The following is a 23,211-nucleotide window of genomic DNA, read 5'->3' as shown; positions in this document are numbered from 1 at the left end:
AACGTCGCTTGCACTTCAGGAACACCTGGACTCATTCTCCTTATGACATCAGTTATTGTTGTGTCTCCATTTCAATCGCTGTATTTTTCGAAAGTATTTTATTCATGAAATACACAAATTTTGACGATTGAAATGATTTTGTTCTATTTTTAACATCCCATAACAATTGTGTGCGATGCATCATCATGGTGTTATGGTAATATTTGTGTAAATTATTTGCCTCGGTTTTTAAAGTTGTTTTGTGTTGTATATACTCGAGTGCAGGTATTGTTCTCATTCTATTTTAGTCAATCAATCAATGAATGTTTCTTAAAAACAAATCCAGTATTATCCGTATTGCTTATTTAAAGAAGCCCTGATAAATGAAAATGCAATATTTGAATCATTCGAGTTAAATTTTCATGAGGATGAAGTTTGATATTTTGAAATTGTCGCGTTTATTACATTTCAGATGTGTTAGCACTTTTTCAGAATGAAGTTTAAAAGAAATCATGTTGTTTGTTGCTTTGTATTTTAATCAAGATGTGGCTAAGGTAATGATCACGATTTATTTTAAACTAAGCTGTTGTGTTGCGTTTAATTAAAGATGTGCTAATGTTTGCAGTTTATAGGAGGAGGTATATCGCGCTGTAATTAATTAAATTGTTGTAATATGTGTTGTTTATTTCATTCAGCTGTGATAATGTTTGCAGTTTATTCAATTAAGAGGTCATAAATGTTTGCAGTTTATTTAAGATGTGGTAATATTTGGGAAAAATAAATAAGGTGTAATATTGTTTGGTATATTTAATTAAAATATGGTATTTTCGTGTTATATATAACCTGGCTGGGGGGTTCTCCATGTTCTATTTCATTAAGCTGCAGGCTTGTTGAGATTTTGTTAACTCAGGATACGGTGTTTTTCGGGTTTCATTTAATAAATGAATGGTAAAGTTTGTGTTGTATTGTATTAGTCTGAAGTAAAAGTTACGATATATTTGATTGGTTTGTGGAAATGTTGCGCTATATGTAATTCGTCTGTGGAAATGTTGCGCTATATGTAATTCGTATGTGGAAATGTTGCGCTATATTTAATTGGTCTGTGGAAATGTTGGGCTATATTTAATTGGTCTGTGGAAATGTTGGGCCATATTTAGTTGGTCTGGTGAAATATTGCGCTATATGAATTCTGTCTGTTGGTAAGATTGTGTATTTTTAATTAGTATGTGATAAAGTTTACGTTATATGCAATTAGTGTATGACCTTTTCCCCCTAACTAGTTGTTGGAATGTTTGTAGAATTTATGTATACTGTACTAAAATACAGTTGTTAACCAACTGACATTATTTTTTCATGAAGCTGTAATCTCTAAATAAATCTTCATCAGTGTTAGCGTTCTGTTTTCATATATGTTTTTACTGTTCGAGTTGCATTTTAAATAAAGTCCGGACATCTTGGTAGTGCACATGGTCAGGTGTGAATATAATATATCCGCGAGAAAATATCTATTTTGCAACTCTTGAAAAAAAATGATAGTGTTAATCCATTTGAAAAAGAGAGACAAAATGAAAAATGGCAAAACAACAAACTATTTCAAACAAACAGACACAATCATTGTTTCTGTAATGTGAAATAAATAATAAGATTTTGAAGCGAATCTGTTTTGGTATCTCTCAGCGCGCTTCATGGAATTTGCCTTTGTCCAGTTGGCATTCATATTGCCTATGAATGCCAACTGAAAGCAGTTCAATGCTTAAAACAGGTATTCCTTGCAATTCAGATGGCTTAAGACACTTCGTTGTATTTACAACATGCGAAACCTACCCTTTTATTGTTATAAAAAGTCTTACATTTTATTTTTAGAGTTAAGATATTTCAGCCATTTTAAAATGTTTAAAGCAGAATAACTTATTAAGATATTTACAAAAACACATTATGTTTTATACATCGACGTCATTTGGACGACAATGACGTCCTACCCCTCCATAAACCCCCTCCCTATAACCAAGGATAATAGTCTGTGAACGGAGACGACCTACAAACTTGGCTGTGATAAAGCGGTATATTAGAACCTCGAATTATATATATATATATATATATACGTAATTTATGGTGATCATCAGTCATCATAATAATGACGTCATTTCCTCATTGTTAAATATCCCATAAAATCGCATTATGTATACAAATACTGCATGCATCCCACCCCAGATATGATAGTGATTATTATATATCGTAGTATTCTACCGATGCAAAAATCACAAAGGAAGTTACCAACAGAAAGGAAACACGGCAGAATGTTTCCCCTTCTCAAGAAAGAGATGCTTTCGACAACTGATTATAGTCCTTCCATTTGTATACTTGTTGTTCATATAGAATTTTGTATGAATGTGTGAAGAGTTCCTTTTTAAATTCTTCGAGGAATTATCATGTTTGCTTCCCGTCTTTGAATGTGTAAGAGTTGTCGACCTTGGTACACAGCATCACAAGTGTCAGAATCATCATCAGTAACTGAAAAATAAATATCGAATACGCATCATGAAAAAAAAAAATGAAAATCAAAACTAATTGTTATGCAAAATGTAATCAACTCATACCGATTTTATACAAACAAAAAAATGTTTTGTACTTACCTAACAAAAACGACAGTAACTATAACATCAAGGATCAAACACCCCTAAGGTTAAACCGGGTTCTTACCTGACAAAACACAACAGTAACTATAACATCGAGGATCAAACACCCCTAAGGTTTAATCAGGTTCTTACCTGACAAAACACGACAGTCACTATAACATAAAGGATCACACACCCCTAAGGTTAAATCAGGTTCTTACCTGACAAAACACGACAGTCACTATAACATAAAGGATCACACACCCCTAAGGTTAAATTAGGTTCTTACCTGACAAAACACGACAGTCACTATAACATAAAGGATCACACACCCCTAAGGTTAAATTAGGTTCTTACCTGACAAAACACGACAGTCACTATAACATCAAGGATCACGCCCCCCTAAGGTTAAACCAGGTTCTTACCTGACAAAACACAACAGTAACTATAACATCGAGGATCACACACCCCTAAGGTTAAATCAGGTTCTTACCTGACAAACACGACAGTAACTATAACATCAAGGATCACCCACCCCTAAGGTTCAATCAGGTTCTTACCTGACAAAACACGACAGTAACTATAACATCAAGGATCACACACCCCTAAGGTTAAATCAGGTTCTTACCTGACAAAACACGACAGTAACTATAACATCAAGGATCACACACCCCTAAGGTTAAATCAGGTTCTTACCTGACAAAACACGACAGTAACTATAACATCAAGGATCACACACCCCTAAGGTTAAATCAGGTTCTTACCTGACAAAACACGACAGTAACTATAACATCAAGGATCACACACCCCTAAGGTTAAATCAGGTTCTTACCTGACAAAACACGACAGTAACTATAACATCAAGGATCACACACCCCTAAGGTTAAATCAGGTTCTTACCTGACAAAACACGACAGTAACTATAACATCAAGGATCACACACCCCTAAGGTTAAATCAGGTTCTTACCTGACAAAACACGACAGTAACTATAACATCAAGGATCACACACCCCTAAGGTTAAATCAGGTTCTTACCTGACAAAACACGACAGTAACTATAACATCAAGGATCACACACCCCTAAGGTTAAATCAGGTTCTTACCTGACAAAACACGACAGTAACTATAACATCAAGGATCACACACCCCTAAGGTTAAATCAGGTTCTTACCTGACAAAACACGACAGTAACTATAACACCAAGGATCACACACCCCTAAGGTTAAATCAGGCTCTTACCTGACAAAACACGACAGTAACTATAACATCAAGGATCACACACCCCTAAAGTTAAATCAGGTTCTTACGTGACAAAACACGACAGTAACTATAACATCAAGGATCTCACACCCCTAAGGTTAAATCAGGTTCTTGCCTGACAAAATACGACAGTAACTATAACATCAAGGATCACACACTCCTAAGGTTAAATCAGGTTCTTACCTGACAAAAAACGACAGTAACTATAACATCAAGGATCACACACCCTTAAGGTTAAACCAGGTTCTTACCTGACAAAACACGACAGTAACTATAACATCAAGGATCTCACACCCCTAAGGTTAAATCAGGTTCTTGCCTGACAAAATACGACAGTAACTATAACATCAAGGATCACACCCCCCTAAGGTTAAATCAGGTTCTTACCTGGCAAAACACGATAGCGGCTGCCACACCAATGATCACACATTCGTAACGATAGAATAGGTCCTCAATAGCGCCCTTGCAACCCTGAAATTAAAAAAATAGTTGAATACGTTGTATTAGTCAGGGAATGTTGTATTCAAAGGGTTAATGAGTCAGGATTTGACACATATTTCGATAGTTTTAAAGTATCTTTGAAAAATTCCGCGAGATATTATAATGACAACCTGGAAAAGACCATCGGCCTTGAAGTATCTATTTATCTGACGAAGACGCTTCCCTTGACATTTTTATCAAAATGGAGTTTTAGATTATATTTACACACTTTCAATATCATTTCAATACATTGGTCTGTTGAAAGTAGAGTCCATGAACATTGTTGATGCAACATATTATGTAAAATGGTATTAAACTTTATTTTGACAGGTTGCTGGTATATTTCTTACATTTAATCAGCCAACTTGTTACTTTTGTGACGTTACAATAAGGAGGAATAAGGGACCTCTCTTCACTTAGAACTGTTATTTCGTCTTTGCGTATTGCAGAGTTATCTTCTCTTGTGAGCAGCTATTGATTGTTACGTCATTGGTTTGTGTGAGAAAATTACATCGTTTTCTCAAAAATTGATGACGTTCCTCTCACAAACCAATGACGTAACAATCAATACCAGCTCACAAGAGAAGATAACTATGTAATACGCAAAGACGGAATAATAGATAGAGGAATATCACTGTTATTAGATAAACCTTTTCTTTAGTAGTCTTATAACAGATAAAGATCATTGTTATGAGATAAACATATATTCATGTAGTCTTATAACAAAGCTATACAATTGTTACAGGATAAACATTTACCTTATTGGTGTTATAACCGAGACTGATCACTGTTATAGATAAACATTTACCTTATTGGTAATATAACAGTGACAGATCGCTGTTATGAGATAAACAAATACTCTAGTAGTCTTAAAACAAAGCAATATAAATGTTTTAAGTAAAACCTTTACCTTATTGGTGTTATAACAGAGAAATATCACTGTTATAAGAAAAACCTTTACCTTATTGGTGTTATAACAGAGAAATATCACTGTTATAAGATAAAGACACACACGTGTTGCGCCTATAACCTTTTGGAAAAGATACAGTTTGCCAAAAACGAATTACCTGCGACATATAGTTACCTAATTCGTTATTCGAGGTCTCTTTGGTAATTGTAGGAGTCTAATCAATCTAACCTATTGTTAAAGAGGAGGTGCATAAAAACCTTTCTTACATAAAAAAAAAAAAAAAAAGAAGGGAAAACTGGTTAATTTTAAACCAATTATTAGTAAATTAGTTTACTACTAAAAAGAGATAAATGTAGCCGTCAAGGGGACGGCAAAACCTTGGGGACTAAACATTCTACCAGCAGAGTCTGCCACCATGTACACACAGGAAAGTAATGAAGAAATATGTATCAATGTTCAAAATTACATAAAAATATACTCTACGTTTTGTTTAAAATTTGATAATTATTTTCTAAATTATGAATGAAACTAATGAAGTCAGCCTATTCCAACCTTAGCAGCTCTGTCTTTGGTTGGGGAGGTTGATTCATCATCACTTTTGTAATTGAAAATATACTGTAATTTCACCTTTTCTAAGCTGTATAACCTGTGTCCAATTCTTTTTTATTAAATAAAATATGTTTAAACTAAAAAAAACTCTATTGTAAAAGGTGGTAGACTATATATGTAAAAGGCAAAGTATGCCAAAAATTAATTACACTGCATCATACAGCTGTTTTGTTCCTTTAGGACGCATCGATAATGGTAGGGGTCTAATTTATCTAAACTGATGTTGATTTCAAACCAATTATTAGTGAATTGTGTAGATAGATAAATGTGGCCATCAAGTTCTCCTTGGGAACTAAACAACTAAACAGCTGGTTTTTTTCCTCAACGTTGATGCAAGGGGCCTAAAAGGTGGACATTCGAACAGGTCTAAACTTAAAATGGACAGTTAAAACAGAAAGAAAGGCAGGTTAGTTACCGTAAGGAACGCATTGTCTGATGTTGGAGCGTACACACAGTTCTGTAGAGTGGAAGTGTCATTGTCCGACAAAGGTTTACAGCACGCGGGAGGGATCACCATGGCAACAGACGAATCTATTGTCCGGTTCCACATTGTCGCATTGGAAACATAATCCTTATAATCATAAAACCCACAACACTCCATCTACAAAACAAAACCATGGAAACTAGAAAGGTATCATATGACATCAATATTAAAATAGCTCACTAGACAATCATAGTACAATCAACAGATATTGGTTATATTTAATAATGTCTCGTGTTTCGGTATAACCCACCATATACCATCAACGTAATTATTTGACCATACTCGTATCTCAGCGCATTATTGATTTAAGGTGTTGTCGATATAGTAAATATCGTGTAAAGATATGTCCATTTTATTCTCTATTTGTATCATCTTATCGGAGGAATAAAATGATTTTGATTTGATTTGACAATTAATATTAACCCACCATATAAGCGCATTATTGAATTTTAACAATTCAAATTATCGATGATTTTCGGTCAAACCCAACATATACCATAATCGTAACTGTTTTAGTGTAGTCATATTTCAGCGCATTACTGAATTGTAACCGATTTGAGTACTGGCGAATTGGCGCATTCACGATTTATGCAAAAGATGACAATTAACAGGAACCCGCCATATACTGCTAACGTATCTATGTATTTATGCGACCTTGTATTTCGGCGCATTATTGAATTTTAACAATTCATGAATTTTAACAATTCATAGTAATGCATTGGCGCACCCAAGATATATGCAATAGATGCCAAGTTACAGAAACATGTAATTCGGGGGCCATCATCACTAAATATAAGACAGACGCTAAAATAACGCATACAGTGCTAAAATATAGAAACCTTCTGTATTATTCTATAAAGATATATAAATAACACGTTAAAATTGTCACTTTATAGTTATTGATATTTTGAACTTTCAAAAAGAAGTTGAACGACCAGGTATTATGATGTATTTTTGATTATGATTTTTTTGAAGCAATATATATCACGTGTTGAATGTCCCCGGTTGTGATTCACTAATCTAACCGCGATGTGGAAAGTTCGCCTTTGCAAATGTTTTGAGACCGATATATTAGTTATACATATTTTATCTACAAAAGGCCTAGCGGAAGATCTGACAGATTTATGTTTTTATATCGTTTATCTACATATAGATAAACACATAATATCTCAGCACACACGCAGGCATACACACATAAGGAGATTTTAGCCAGGTGGCATAGGACTAGTAGTTAGCGCCTGATAAGGCAGCTACTGCAAGTATATGCTTATTGTATTAATTGTATATCTTTGTACTGTAAAGCGCTTTAGAGTGGCTTACGTTAACTAGATAGGGCGCTTTATCAAATGTTGTATATTACTATTATACATAACATGTCAATAAAAGTTTCTACAACGCAAAACATTGGTTACATACAGATAACAATTTCTTCTGTAAGAAACGCATATCAATCCAAAAAGCTACATAGCATTGCCACTGTACTAAAGTAACAAACATATGAAAACGCATCATATGGGAATGTTCGTTGATGTTATTTATGCCGACACCTTGAAGATTTCGATGTAGCTTGAAATCACAAACGTGTCCATTAAGATTATGTTTGGATGACATTGCTAGATGGGGTAATTCTGTATTGCTCATCCGAAAACAACGGGTAACAGTAAAGAGCGATACACCAGTGTTGAGAGAAGTGACAATTCACAGGGCCCAAGGGAATTAAAACTTATGCATTAAGAGTTCCGAAACGTATGATAAAATACAGCAAAACCGTATTGGGTTTTTATTACCCTTCTTAGTAGAATCTTTTGTCTTTGCTACTCCGGGACTCAAAAACCTTTTCCGAAATTTAGCCGACGCAAAAAAAAAGCATATAAACTAATCAAATGAATGGTAAACAAACCTTCGTATAAAAACAAATAACTTTTAGATATTTTTAAGTCGTATAATACACGGTAGTTGCTGTTCTACGTGTCCACAGACCACTAACGTGACAAACCTATCGTCTGCTCAGCTAATGTTGACACTCGCCCACACAGGCACTTCAACCAAGTTGTCGAGTTTAATCATAAGTATTTTCCCCTAGAAAACGTTCTCATTAAGTCGCCACCAAAGCACCTACATTAGCCGATTTACGCTACTTAAATTTCATACGGTGGAGTAAGTGCAGGTTTGATAGAATCAATATATGTACTGAGCAAATTGCAAAGAAGCTCTTGCACAGATCATATACCTTATGGGCGGATTGGTTGAGTGATTAACACACCGGGCCTTCCCCGCAGGCGGCCGTGGTTCGAATCCCGAAGTCGTCGTACGTATGGAATATTCAGAGAAAGTGTTTTACTCCTGCCCACACAACCCCAACAACCCCGGTGGAGTATAAAATGGTCTGTGGAAGATGTTGCGGTATCTGTGCTGTAGCATTCAAGTGAGGTGGCACAATTAATGATGCCGTTAGAAGCACGATCCCACTATAAACAGAAGGCAGTACATCTCCAACACACACACAGGTGTACACACATAGGGAGATATTAGCCAGGTGACATAGGACTAGTTTTAGCGCCTGATAAGGCAGCTCCTGCGAATTCCTTAAATATTGTATTTATTATTGTATATGGTAATTGTATTGATTGTATAAATTGTCTAAATTTCGCTTTATCACAACCTAGTTTATAGGTCGTCTCAAAGCGGTTCACAAATCATTATCCGTGGTTATATGGCCTTTGCAACAAGCCAATCCCTTTCTCAACTCCCTGAGGAGCATACAGCCGGAGCTGCCATTTCGGCACTAACAGCTATCATTCAACAATTCTAGCACTGCCCAACCACGTACTCATTTACAGCTGAGTAGACTGGAACAAGCGGAGTAAAGCATCTTGCTCAAAGATACAACACAGTGCCGTGCCGTGCCTCGAACACGCAACCCTTCGGTCACGGGTCTGGCGTCCTGCCACTAGACTACCGTGCCTACTAACGAAAACCCAATTAATTACTAAGCTACTGAAAGTAATAAATCTGACATAGCGAACAGAAAAGGACTTACAAGAACGTCCGCCATATATCTTAAAATGTTAAAATATTTAAGTGTCTTTCAAAATGTTACTTTTACCATTTTGGAAGTTATCATACCCGTTCATATTAATTTTACTGATCATTTCTCATTTATGCAGAATTCCCTGAATACGAGAAACACATTACAGTCTTCGAGGTAGACTGGTCGTCTTTATTGTAAACGTAATGCGCGCGCATACGTGATTGCACTTTTAAATTGTGTATAGATACGGTATGCCAAAAATAAATAACACTGCATCATATCGCTTTTGGGTCCTTTTAGGACCCATCGGAGATGCTAGTATCCAAAAGGTTAAACAACTCAATTGGTCTAAACTACTGCAGAAGGTGAGATGCATAAAATCCTCATTTCGTTTACATTTCAAAATTTAAAGAACGACGGGTTCATTTCAAGTTACATAATGAGGAAAGTGTGTTTGGTTTGGTTTGTTTTTGTCGTACGTCCTATTAGACCTTTCTCATTTTCAGGCAGTCCTAGCACGGAGACAGAGACGGACTCTGAGCCCAGTAAATTAGGGGAACATCTGTAAATATTTTTTCATTTCATCAGTATTAAGGATTGATGTCCCCCCCTGCTTGCGACAAAAAACTAGATATTTTATCATTTAGTGTTTCTTACCTACAGTTACATTCTCTGAATTTCATTAGGGCAATTGATAAACTACTCCTGGCTGATCTCACCTTACTTGGTGACAAACAAAGACTCAGTGCATACTAAGTCGATGGCAGTAGTATAGAAATCCAAATATCCACTCCCCTGAAACTGTCCCTAAAATAGTCTTCTAAGAATAGCATAATATATACATAATGAATATATGTTTACCTTATTCTGTTGTTATTTTCAGGAGAATACTCATGAACATATTTCAATACAGGAAACCACTCCTGGTGTAGCTTATCCAGTGTTAAGACAGATGACAGAATGATAAAGGTCGCTTCGTCGCTAATATGTTATTGTTGTGAAGGAACATTGAAAAACGTTACTTTGCTATGAAAGGACGCTAATAAGCTTATTGGTCCCACCACCTCTCTGTACGAAAATGCAAAGGAACGAAGAGACGAAAATGTGTGGAATAAGTACCTTCAGCTAAACGCTATTATATTAATTATAAACTTATAAACTGTATGTATCGTAATATGGAAATATCAAGTTATCGGCAGTTTGGTAAATGTGACCTTCAAATATATATATCTTATTTTGTTCTTCAATATTTACCTCCTGCTGAAAGTTGTTGAAATGGTAAGTGAAAAAGTCTTCGCTGTTAAGAATACCGTCGTATCTCTCAGCTATCTTCTCCACAACCGATTCTTCCATATTCTGTTCCCACTGAAAACCAAAATATCATATCCGTGTACTTGTTACATTCACTTTCTGAAAAAAGAATGAAAAAGTTCGTCGTGACCCTTTAAACTGTTTCTGAAGTGGAAATATCGGCGTTAGGTATAGTTCTGAAATACATATTTTCTATTTATGTTCTATCAATAATCGCGTGTGGATATTTTCATGCTAATTTACTCAACGCAAAACACGCGAAAATTCCTACACCGCGACAATTTCCTCTTTTACAGTATCCTATATATACTTATCAAATATTGACTAAATTATGGACGTTTGTTAAGGAAAATATATGATCACCTGACAAAGATATATTAATTGAGACGAAGTCGAGGTCAGTTTTCAAATAAAATAAAGAAAACAAAATTACTATAGCCATCTCGTTCCACGCACAGAATAAATTTACATCGGTGCGCCTATAAAATATTAGTCTTTAAGGGTGTTCCTTTATGTATTTTGAATTTTGTGAAGGTTGGAAGCAAAAACCAACTAATGGGATTTGAGTATTTGGTACGGAAACAAATGAAAAATAGTACACAAACCATTTAATATGCGATTACGATTAACATCAGAACATAATGACGTTCCGTATGTCTGTCTGTAGATGTGCGTGGGCGCTTACACATGGGTACATATGCCTTTTTTTGAACATATATATGCAAGTACTCATGAATACTGTATACCAGAAAATGTTCGTCCAGTTAAAATTCCGTCCTTCGCCAACATAATTCGTATTTGCCCAGTGTTTAATTTCGCCCTTCACATTCGATTTCTATACATATTATGTTGTTTACATATACTCGCTGTAATGATAAATTCTCCCTTATCGCGGCGGGCGAAAAGGGCAAAAATAGAATATAAAATTTTCCCAATATATAGTAATATATATAAACAGACAATTATACACACATGACACACACACACACGTACACACACACACATAAACACACAAATTTACAGACCATTTCTCCATAGTTACCATGTGTTTGAAGACCACGCCTAGAACTGTAGCTGCTACCTCTATTGCCATCACAAGGGACAGAAGCGTCACGTACTAAAAAGCAAAAACATAAATTGATATTTCATTACTAAATGTTTAGTTTGTTCATCTGTTTGATTTTTTGTCAATGTGTTTTTTTCTTTTTCTTTTTTAAGTGCCTCCATGTGTGTCATGTATTCTATATGTATACTGGAAGGGGTATATCAGTGTAATTGCCTCCTTGTGATAGCGCGGATCTGATGCCGACTTCATAGTGCTACTTCATTGAAATAAAATACCGAAGAAACCCAGCACAGTATTTCATCCGGTTTTATTATACTGACAGCGGTTAAATAACTGTTTTTGCGATTTACGTAAATACTGAACGTGTACAAGGGAAAATAAAAATAATCACCATGTCTTATGGTTTTGGTTGTACCGGCCTGGGGACAGAACCGTTTGGCATTTAAAGAATATTTGTGTTTATTGAGATATGAGTGGTCATGATAGACAGGTCACAGCTATAACATACATCGACTTTAGGGCAGATTAGACTGCAATTATACATTAAAAGACATGTGGTCTCTAAGTTCAATAGTCCAAGATCCTATTTTTTGTTATTATAAATTGAAAGACGTAAACTTTTCAAAATGTGGAAATGCGTTTTTGTTGATATCAGTTTTAAGAACTTTTATAGACAAGTGAACGTGTGGTTAAAATATGATCATACATATCAAGTTTTCATATTTATTTATATTTCTTCATTTCAAAATATGATATTCCGGAACTCACCACTCCAAGTAAAACCGGGCTCTCTGTTGCAGCAGCTATGACACCGTATATTCCAAACGCAAGTACGCATGCGCCACCGGCAATGACGATATATGCTCCATTCTTTACGAACGATTGCTCGACGACGGAGAACTCCTCTAGGTGTGTAAGACCAATGAAACTGGGGTTGTCAAATGCGATCCAGAGACCCAGACCTAAAGAAATGGCGCCAATGACCTAACAAAAGTCAAGTAAAAAAGTAGGTATGTGATATAATGTATACTGGGAAATTTTCGCCGAGTCAAACTTTCGCCCTTCGCCCATAAAATCAATTTATTTTCGCCATGTGTTTTTACTTGTTCGGTGTCATGATTTAAGACTGGGGGCGTTAAGGGACATTTTTGGTCTCATCGGGGGTTTAGAATTAGTTGTTATATTCGTAATCTGAAATGAAAATTCATTCGACGACTGGTTTATGAGATATGACATTACAAAGAGATTTAAACCCGCGCATTTTCCTAATAAAATGCGTGTGAAAATCGTCTGTTGTGCTCTATTTGGTTGAAAAATTGCCATTTTGACGAAAATTCAACTAAACATTTTTCAATTTTTGAGGCCTGAGCACGCACCAAACAATAAATAGTTGACATGCTTAAACACTGTCATACCACTGTTCATTCGTAGGAAGGAATTTTCGTATGCGGAGGCTTTCATTTGTGCATACCAACTGTCAAAAAACACTATAATTTGGCTCTTTTTGCATAGCAACGCAATTTTGTTGCTATTGTAGGGCATCTACGCATGCGCATTGGAAAAAAATCTGCACCAAGAAAGATAGCCCAAATTAACCAATATGATGTTTATGATAGAAAATGGTAAATAAATTCAAGTTGAAATTTTCACTTTATATAAGGCCAAAAATGACACATAACGCCCCAAGTCCTTTACTCTCATTACAGAGGGCGAAAAGGCGAAATTTGAATTGCAGCGAAATTTCCAATTATACAGTACGCTACATTTATGTGGCATTTCCTCATTTGGAAGGACTTCCATGATAATATAGTCTTAAAAAGTTTCGTAATTTTGACTGTTTATTTATTGAAGTGAATAAAAAAATAAATAATAATGTATGCCTGTCACTCACATAATTGTTTATTATAGGAAAATGAGTGTAACAAACTAACGGAAATTATTTTAAAGTTGACCAGTGGTTCACTGAGAAACATACATCCTACAATTAGCAATACCAGAGAGCATGTCTTGGGCATAACAAAACGATGTAAAGATAAAAACAAAACAAAAAACATAGAACAGTTATTAAATGCAAGAGAATACCGAAGTGTCCACAAAACCGTAATCCGAACTCAAAATCGATCAAACTAGGGCAAAATATGACCAAAGGAAAAAAGTACATGGATACTCTAAGACCTGGTCCCGTATTCATGAAACTGTTCTCATGCTCAAGCATTGATTCTAAGCTCAAACCAACTTTTTTGGAACTCGCTTAGATCATGTCAAACCATCGAAAAGTCAAATGCAAACATTGAAAACAGTATTTGGCTTTACGTCTCTTCAAGAAGTTGCCAAATCATTAACAAAATAAGACTTATTTATTTAGTTATAACAAGAAGAAGAAATTAGGCTTGATCACAATATCTATGCTTGAGCATGAGAACGGTTTCTTGAATGCGTGCCATGGGCCTGTATTCAAGAAACTGTTATCATACTCAAAACTATATTATTTTCGTAAACCAACTTTCCTGTAACTCGCGTAAAACATATGACATTGTGTTTAGTGTACAGTTCTTATCTATTGTTCCATAATCAAAACTTATAATTTTACGATCGATTTTCCTTGAACAAAAGAAATATGATTTCAGAAATGATTTAATTGTGAAGTGAATTATACAAACAAAAGTGATATTAATGAGTTCTCATATTGTATTACATGTTATAAACACTTAATTGGATCAATGGAATGGTAGAATTCTGCATGATAAAATATGTTCATGAATACCCTTATTTTCTCTTTTATAATTGTATTCGTTAGTGTACATGTAAGGAAGGAAGGCCAGGTTTGAGGAGTTATGGGATTCCTCCTTTAATGCACAGTAAAACCTCGTTACACCGCCACCTTCTGTCCTCTGTGATTTTGGCGGTATAACGAGTTTGGCGGTATATCGGATTTAACGTTTTGAACCCAAGTGTTCACACACCAACTGCGTTGGTAGAATAATAGTTCACTTCAGATTACGTTTTTTTACGTATAGTATCAATGTGTAATATATATAGCAAATTCATGTTCTCCGCACATCAATTCTGCATCTCTCGTTTACATGTTCATGTTCCGATTTCTATTGTTTTAACAGTATTCAGATTTTTTGTTAAGGAGTTCACATAATTCAATCGACGAATACATAACATTGAATTAACGCAGACTCAAAATTTTGATATTGCATATGTTAAGTTGTACATGCATGTACACTATCTAGCATTGCATACCTCAAATTCAATTTATGAAAGCTGTTCACATATACATAAGATTGCTTCGTAGAATAATAAATGCCAAGACGTATTTCGTGTAATAACAAACGTTCTTACTCTGATGTTAAAGAACATTTATCAAACTTACATGAAAAGCATTTAATCCCACCAACTGACAAAGCCACAAATCATTTCTCTATTAACACCATTGTATTACACGTCTTAGAAACGAGCTCGGCCTACAATACGTTTATAATCATTCGTAAATCCCGCTTTTCTCTAGACAAGACATCGATCAGAAATAAAGCTGTACTTTAGTTTTTATTTTATCAAGTATGGCCTTTGATGCAGATTTCCCTTCCGTATATCTTTTCCCTAAATTGCAGAATAGTCGACAAAAAACCGCTTTATTGCTGAATCTTCCGGTTGTGCAACTAAATCAGGTTCTAAGACTGTTCACTGTTTAACCAACTTCAGTAAAACCTATTGCTGTTCCACTTTTAACGTAGCCGTTTTAAATATGAATTTCAAACAAAATTTAGGATCCCTACTCTATTGACAAAATCTTTCATTACGAATAAGAAAATATTTTCCCGGCATTACTCTAATATGATAAAACAATTTCTGAAAAGAAACCATACTTTGCGTGTCTATAATGAAAGTATTAAAGATGAAATAAAACGTAATCCAACCAACAACTGTGGACTTAAGATTGTGATACTATGGCTCTGACTGACCGCAACATGTGAGTACCGGAATTGTACGGACACAGCTATACTAGTTATATCCAAATCAAAATTAAGAGGTTGCCGTTTATATAAAATAAAAACGCATAACAATGGACAAGAATCCTTAAGGAATCATTTGCGTTGCCACCAATATATAAGTTTCGTTTAACCAGACTCTTGTTGTCTGCACAAGCTACGCCGTACAGATGATTACAAGGTGACCAAGCGTCTGGTTGAACGAGACTACCAATACCTATAAACTGTCCGCTGCTAAAACGTTTTACTACTCCATAGGGAAGTATACTGACATTCCTGATCTTAACTTGAATCACTTCTCAAAGCTTTGGTCTATCAACCTTTTCTCTCTTCAACGTAGACAGTCCCAAATATCCTTTGGTCAGTAATATGGGACATATTATATAGAGCATAACACCGTCAGAAAGTCAAAACTACTATCATACTGTCAGCATGGAGGATCCCTGTCACACTGCAATGGTGTTTTTCCTTTACACAGCTACCTCGCCCTTAATTGCGTTTCTGGTATTACTGTAGCACAGTTGGGTAAATTCGATTCCGTTGACCACATAGTCTCAATCAGTTAGAGCGATGGATATCAATCTGAAGTTAAGGGTACCAATCCCAGTCTAGCCCCGCTGATGTTTTACATCCAGAACACTGTTTTTGATTATATTTTGTTTCCTCTCTATTATTTTTCATTAAAATGCGGCAAGGTATGGTTTTCATTTCAGAAACCATTTGTTAAAGCTATTCCGTCTTTGCGTATTGCAGAGTTATCTTTTCTTGGGAGCAGGTATTGATTGTTACGTCACTTGTTTGTGAGAGTAACGTCATCAGTTTTTGAGAAAACGACGTAATTTTCTCGCACAACCCAATGACGAAACAATCAATCCCTGCTCCCAAGAGAAGATAACTCTGCAATACGCAAAGACGGAAAAGTCATGCCTGAAAAACAGTTCCCAACACGTAGTTTGCAGATGTTGGCAGTGGTACTGGGATCCTTAAGTCAAATGAAACAAAGGGAACAGGATACTTGCACGACTACGTTCATATATATCGATAATCACATGAGAAAATCCTAGAGGCTTGACCAGAACCCCTGCTAATTTCATAGAGTACAAAGCGTCCTTCTTCAATTCATTGTCACCAGCCATCATGCCCTCTTTCATAAAGGCTTAGAAAGCCGACTGATTAACAGCCAAACGCTGCATGGTACGTAGTGCCTTACACGAATAAAACGGTTTAATTCAATTTCAGAATATAGTATACTGCGGGTGTCACTTCATTTGTATAATCTGATTGGAAATTGAGCTTAGGGTAATACTTTGCATACAAATATATAACAAAGTTTTTAATTGTTACGGCATCCTCTAAAGAGTTTCCAAAATTGATGTGTCAGGGGGGACTTGGTATAGTTTGCTGTGACATCAGACATCGACATACACGTATCAAATTTGATCGAATCAATCAAAATAAAAGAAAAGGCAGCCATTTTGTCAAACTATCGACCAATCAGAGGCCGAGGTGGCCCTCTAAGGTCGACAGCGCGTTAAACAAAAGGCTATGGGTATACCTACTTATGCTAACTAATATTTACCCGAAGAGTCATTATAAAACTATCTAGTAGTTTGCTATCCTCGATACTCCAAAAGTGACGCTCGCTTTCGCTCTCTGTCGCCCCTGGAAAATGTCATAGCAAAAATGAAGGCACGCTGCTAGCTTTTGGATTGGTCTCAGGTAAAAAAAAATGACTTATTGTTAAGACTGAAACCGGTCCTTTGAAAATTACTGAGGAGCGACACTCGACTCCAAAGCAAGTCAAGTTTACCATTACGCAACCGATGTATTCTTTTGGTGTACATCAAAGGACCAAACTAGTCTTCTCATCTAAAACAAGCTGTGCCTTCGATTTTGATATCGACATATTCCAGGGGCGCAGAGAGCGAAAGTAAGCGTAAACCCTGGAGTATCGAGGATGGTAGTTTACGAAAAAAGGATATAGCGACAAAATAGCGGTGAAAGAAGAAAAAATTATTTCGAAACGGACTGAAAAAAACAGTGTTTGGAGGACTTAAGAAATAAAGCTGGAAAAAAGTCTAGAAAACCAATACTTACAATAACGGGAACGCTTGCGATCATAATTGTCGCTTTCATACAGTTTTTGGTAGACGTCATCCCGGTCATAATAAGTTTTCCAATGAATTATTACTTTTAAGCAATGGACTACTTTTTTTCTAATTTCCAATTGTGATGGAAGAGCTTAGTCCTTGTTTCTTCTAATCTGAAACGATAAATAATCTGTAAGTAATCTGACAAAGGGCCTGTTTCCAGTAATGTTAATTCTCCATAGGAGCCTGCCCCCGTATAATTTCTTATCTAGCTCAACTACTGTTTTTTTCTTTCAATATGCTGAGCTTTGTTTTTAACATATTTTATTGTAATTTTTATACAATGGGAGTTTGGCTCAAGTTTAACAACTTATATTAAGACAATATCTAAATACAAAGTTTCAAGATGGCATTATTACATATATATTTATATTGGCTTTAATTGAAAAAGAGAGAGAGAGAGAGAGAGAGAGAAAGAGAGAGAGAGAGAGAGAGATGCTGAGTATTACGGACCAAACGCTTGGAAAAAAATAATAACAAAAAGTTAACAAAACTTATGAGAGAACAGGGGTAATGAACATAACCCAAACATCTATGTTTCCCAAAGGGATCATGATGGCCACTGTTAAATATGACCGTGATATAATGAGCGATCCGGTAAATGTAAATTCAACTTCAACAGTAAAACCTCGTTATACCGCCAACATTTGTCCAGAGGAATATTTTGGCGTGATAAAAGGCTTTTGGCGATAAAATTAGATAAACATATAACGAAATTCTCAGAGAACAAAAAGACATTGAAATGTGTTGGCGGTAAGTGAGATGGCACGGGAACTTCGGCTTTCCACCACCACCAAAACCTGGCACGTCCTTAAATGACCGTAGCTGTTTATAGGTCGTAAAACACAAACAAACCAAATCAAACTATGAGTTATGCCTATTCTTATCGTTATCACGATGAAGGCTTTGAAAAGTGGTAATAACTTTTGTCTGATCCTTTGTTAACATTATTTGGCAAAACATTTGAGCGGTATTTCTAATAATTTTACAATAATTGTTTTAAAGATCAGTAAGAAAATATCGAAATATGACCAAAACAACAGTTCAATCCCAAAACTGTTCAAAATATGACAGAATAATAACAAAGAAAAACAACACAAGACTTGAAGAAAATGGAATTATATCTTAACAAAAAACCACTTAGTAACACAATCTCATGACAACATGACAAGTGAAAGAACACAATATACTGTATAGCGCTTTAAATTCGCGGCGTCATTTATTCGCGGGGCTTACATTTAGCTATGGATTAGAATCCCATGTGTGGCGCAAAGTATTTTGAGTGTCAACATTCAAGGGTTAAACCTCGAAATACAGGTAAACCGTTAAAAAAACACTAATCCCGGGCGTCGTTATCCGCCAGTGACTTCACTCGAAAGAAATAAAATGTGTATGTACCTTTGAAGGATTAAATTTTAATCAATTAATCACCTACTGTGTACATATAATCATGTTGTTGCCACTTATATGTAAGTGTTGTTTTACATGATAATCACGATAATCACGGTGATAATCTTACTTGAATACATTTAAGCGTGTATAACAGCGTTGGGTAATAAGTATTTTCAACATGTTGCGATTAGGTCCGAAAGTGGTTAACATTTTCGATAATTTCTCATATACTAGCTAGCTTATCATTCTATTCCTCCGAACATCTGGGCTATGGATCAGGTTTACATAATTAATCACTGGCGTGAGCTGGTGGAAATGATACGGCTACAGCAATATTCCCTCAGCGTTTACATGATTCTATCGATTTGGTCTAAGGTTGTTCACCTGACACGGTTCGAGGTGGGTAAAAGTGTCTGCTATACCCGACATTTGACTGCCAGATTAAAACTTTCAATTAGGCTGTTTTGGTTATACTTACGTATGCGGTATTGTCATATTTAATGTTTTCATTAAATGATAATATAAGTCAAAGATATTCGTTTCTTAACAAAAAACAACAACAACATAAGTGTATGCTAGCTCATGAAAATAAACCCATACATCAAGATGAGTTAGTTCTACTGACGTATACCAATGTATCGATTTTCAGGTGGTTTTTAATAAATTGGCCAAATAGACAAATAAATGTCCTCAAGGCTAAATTCATATATCTATTATGAGGGGCAATACAAAGTGTATACCACAAAATAGTCTTCAAATAACATACAACCATTATACAGCGCCCTACTTATTTTGCAAAATTACTTAAGCAAGCTAAACTGTGCCACAAAAGGGCAGCTACTTTTCCACAAATACCCGTTTCCAGCGGTCATAGTACCAGAATTAAGAACACATATTTACGATTCTGTCTCCGACCGCAGTGGTGGTCACGGCGGTTTGGTTTGGTTTTATTTTGTTTAACGTCCTATTGACAGCTTAGGTCATTTAAGGACGTGCCCCTCATGTGTGCCGTGTAAGCGTGCATGTATGCATGTGTGTCGGAGACAGATTATGGTGACGACGGGTAAACGATGCCAAGCTCCTTCAAATAATAAGGATCTGTTCTAGTTATTGTCTTTTATTTGTACACCAAAAGTTTGTACTGTGTCCTGTATCGTACAAGAAACCAATGCAATAAATATAGCTCTGGTACAACGTGCTCTTCCTTTCGCTTAGGGGATACCAGACGTGCTGCAGACTTCTGGGTGCCGTTTCAAAACGCGTACGTAAATGTACGGGTACCCGTTACTTATTCACGTGCACTCGTAACTTACGTGTGCGTCGTGAAACGGACCAAAAAACTTACGTACGGTTTACGGGTACCCGTAAATTTACGTACGCGTCGTGAAACGGTACCAAGTTGAGTAGCATACACTCAATTTTTCTAGGTTATTTTTAATCCTTTATTAATACCTAATACTTTTTATGATTAATATGGACCGTTCGTATACGTATCCATCATAAAAAGGGAAATAAATAAATCGGCTTGGAAACTTAACAATGTAGTCTGATATAATCGTGTTGTTATGTAATGTCTATTACCATGGAAGGTTTCGGTAAATACAAAACTACTTTGTGAAGTAGGAAAATTAATATCATTCATATAAAAAGTCGGTTTTACTTGTTGATACACAGGAGATTGCTACTAGGGCCTAGTAGAGATTTTTTTGTTCAGCTTTGGGAGGGGAAAGGAACTACGAGTTTCGGAGGCTCGACCTTTGTTTAATAAAAAAAAAAAAATGACTATCTTGAATAACAGAAAGCCGAATGCTGTTTGCAATGTTTATTCTTTAATTTTTGATCGTGTTAAAAGATTTAAAATTTTTATAAAAAAAAAATGTTGCTTTACGACTGGTACAACTACATCAGCAAATCATCAAGTGTTTCATACGATTTTATCTGTCCCTAAAATTTGTTTCAGTTTAAACGAAACCATACCGCTTATCATGCAGCTTCGTAGTGAGCAGTCCCTATCGGTCTTAACGTAAAATTGGAGGCTCGGTGTGCACCACCTTGTTGATAGGACAAGAAGACTAGTTTTATCCTTTGATGTATATCAAATGAATCTTGCGGTCATGTATCGGAAACAATTGACAGTCTTTGAAGTTGGGCGTCCGGGACTTGTATAAAAATAATAAAGAAAATATAAAGAAAATATAATCAACAATAGTTATATCAAAGGATAAGGATCCTTAAGGGCAATGTACATCGTCGCCAAAAGAAATTTTTAATGTACTCCATTGTTAAGGAAATGTATTCCGTCGTTGAGTGAAATCTACTACGTAATTAAGTGTAAAGTACATAGTCGTTAAATGTAATGAACACTGTCGTGAAGGGCAATGGATTTTGTCGTTAAGGGTAATGTACATCGTTGTTGAGGAAAATGTACACCGCCGTGAAAGGAAATGTTTGTTGTCGTTAAGGGAGATGTACGTAGTCGTTAAGGGAAATGTACACCATCGTTAAGGGAAATGTACGTAGTCGTTAAGGGAGATGTACACCGTCGTTAAGGGAAATGTACACCGTCGTTAAGGGAGATGTACAACGTCGTTAAGGGAAATGTACGTAGTCGTTAAGGGAAATGTACACCGTCGTTAAGGGAAATGCACACCGTCGTTAAGGGAAATGTATACCGTCGTGAAGGGAAATGCTCGTAGTCGTTAAGGGTTATGTACACCGTCGTTAAGGGAAATGTATTCTGTCGATTGGGGACATTTACGCCGTCTTTAAGGGAAATGTACACCGTCGTCAAGGGAACTGCACACCGTCGTTGGGGGAAATGCTCGTAGTTGTTAAGGGAAATGTACACCGTCGTTAAGGGAAATGTACACCGTCGTCAAGGGAAGTGCACACCGACGTCGTCGGGGGAAATGTACGTAGTCGTCAAGGGAAATGTTCAGAGTCGTTGGGGGAAGTTACACCGTCGTTACGAGAAAAGTACACCGTCGTTAAGGGAAATGTACACCGGCGTGAAGAGAAATGTTCATTGTAGTTAAGGGAAATTAATTTCGTCGTTAAGAGCAATGTACACTCTGGCATTAGGACATATTTTCATGTTTTTACCAGTTAAGAATGAACTATAGAACGGCATCATGATTTTAGGATGAACATTATAATCAAACATAAACTGTCAAATTCAAAAGTAGTTCACAAATAACTAAAATGGTGTCCTTTTATAAATCTGCAAACTGTAGTGCATATTACGTTAACTATAATACTAGGCATTCAAAACTGAAATGATAGAATCAAAATGATTTTGAAAACTTCATCTTTTCACCATTAACATATTCACAAATCTCTCTCACCTGTAACTGGGATGAGACAACGTGTACGAAGATCCACTCTCGTCGTTTGAAATTTGATATAAACAATTATGACTCAAATTCACGAAATCTCTGAATCTGTGTATCGTATACGCATGTGTATTATATGTTTGTGTCAAATGTACCGACATTCGCTGACAGACACAGGTGTTACAAATATTCAATATTAACCGGTAAGGATTTCGAGGGAATTTATCTCATTTTGTTTACCAGTATTGACAAATACCAAATAACATACTCAATGATTTTTCATTTTCTTTTCAGATTAAAGAACAATAAATAACTTTATTTAAATAAAGAAAAAGTAAAGAAAAAAATAAATTTTAATCAAAACTTTTTCTATCAACTTGTTTTGATTGAAGACAATGTATAATATATGAATAATCTTTAAAATGAGCGGTTTAAATGATATTTTTCTGTGTATAATGTGTTTTATATAAGATAATACGTGATTTAGACAATCTTTTAATAAATTCCGATATTTAATTCATTCCCATGTTCCTGATATAATTAATCTGCTTGTATATCTGCTTCAGTTCCAGAGAGATAGTATGCCTGGAAGGGAT

General features: G+C 35.7%; 1 protein-coding gene across 1 annotated transcript; it reads right to left on the bottom strand.

Moving 5' to 3' along the window:
* Positions 1–624: 624 nt before the first annotated feature.
* On the bottom strand, positions 625–22,710 carry LOC110443565 (tetraspanin-1-like). Its single transcript, XM_021487845.1, has 8 exons — positions 22,628–22,710; positions 17,839–18,004; positions 12,515–12,730; positions 11,723–11,797; positions 10,624–10,734; positions 6,270–6,455; positions 4,243–4,326; positions 625–2,490 (listed from the first exon to the last, which is right to left on the bottom strand). The coding sequence occupies exons 2-8, from the start codon at positions 17,905–17,907 to the stop codon at positions 2,407–2,409; spliced, it is 825 nt and encodes a 274-aa protein (XP_021343520.1). The 5' UTR covers positions 17,908–18,004; positions 22,628–22,710; the 3' UTR covers positions 625–2,406.
* Between the last annotated feature and the right edge of the window lie 501 nt (positions 22,711–23,211).

The sequence above is a fragment of the Mizuhopecten yessoensis genome, unplaced genomic scaffold, assembly GCF_002113885.1.
Source record: "Mizuhopecten yessoensis strain PY_sf001 unplaced genomic scaffold, ASM211388v2 scaffold716351, whole genome shotgun sequence".
Taxonomy (NCBI): Eukaryota; Metazoa; Mollusca; class Bivalvia; order Pectinida; family Pectinidae; genus Mizuhopecten; species Mizuhopecten yessoensis.
This window is presented reverse-complemented; position numbering and strand designations above follow the sequence as displayed.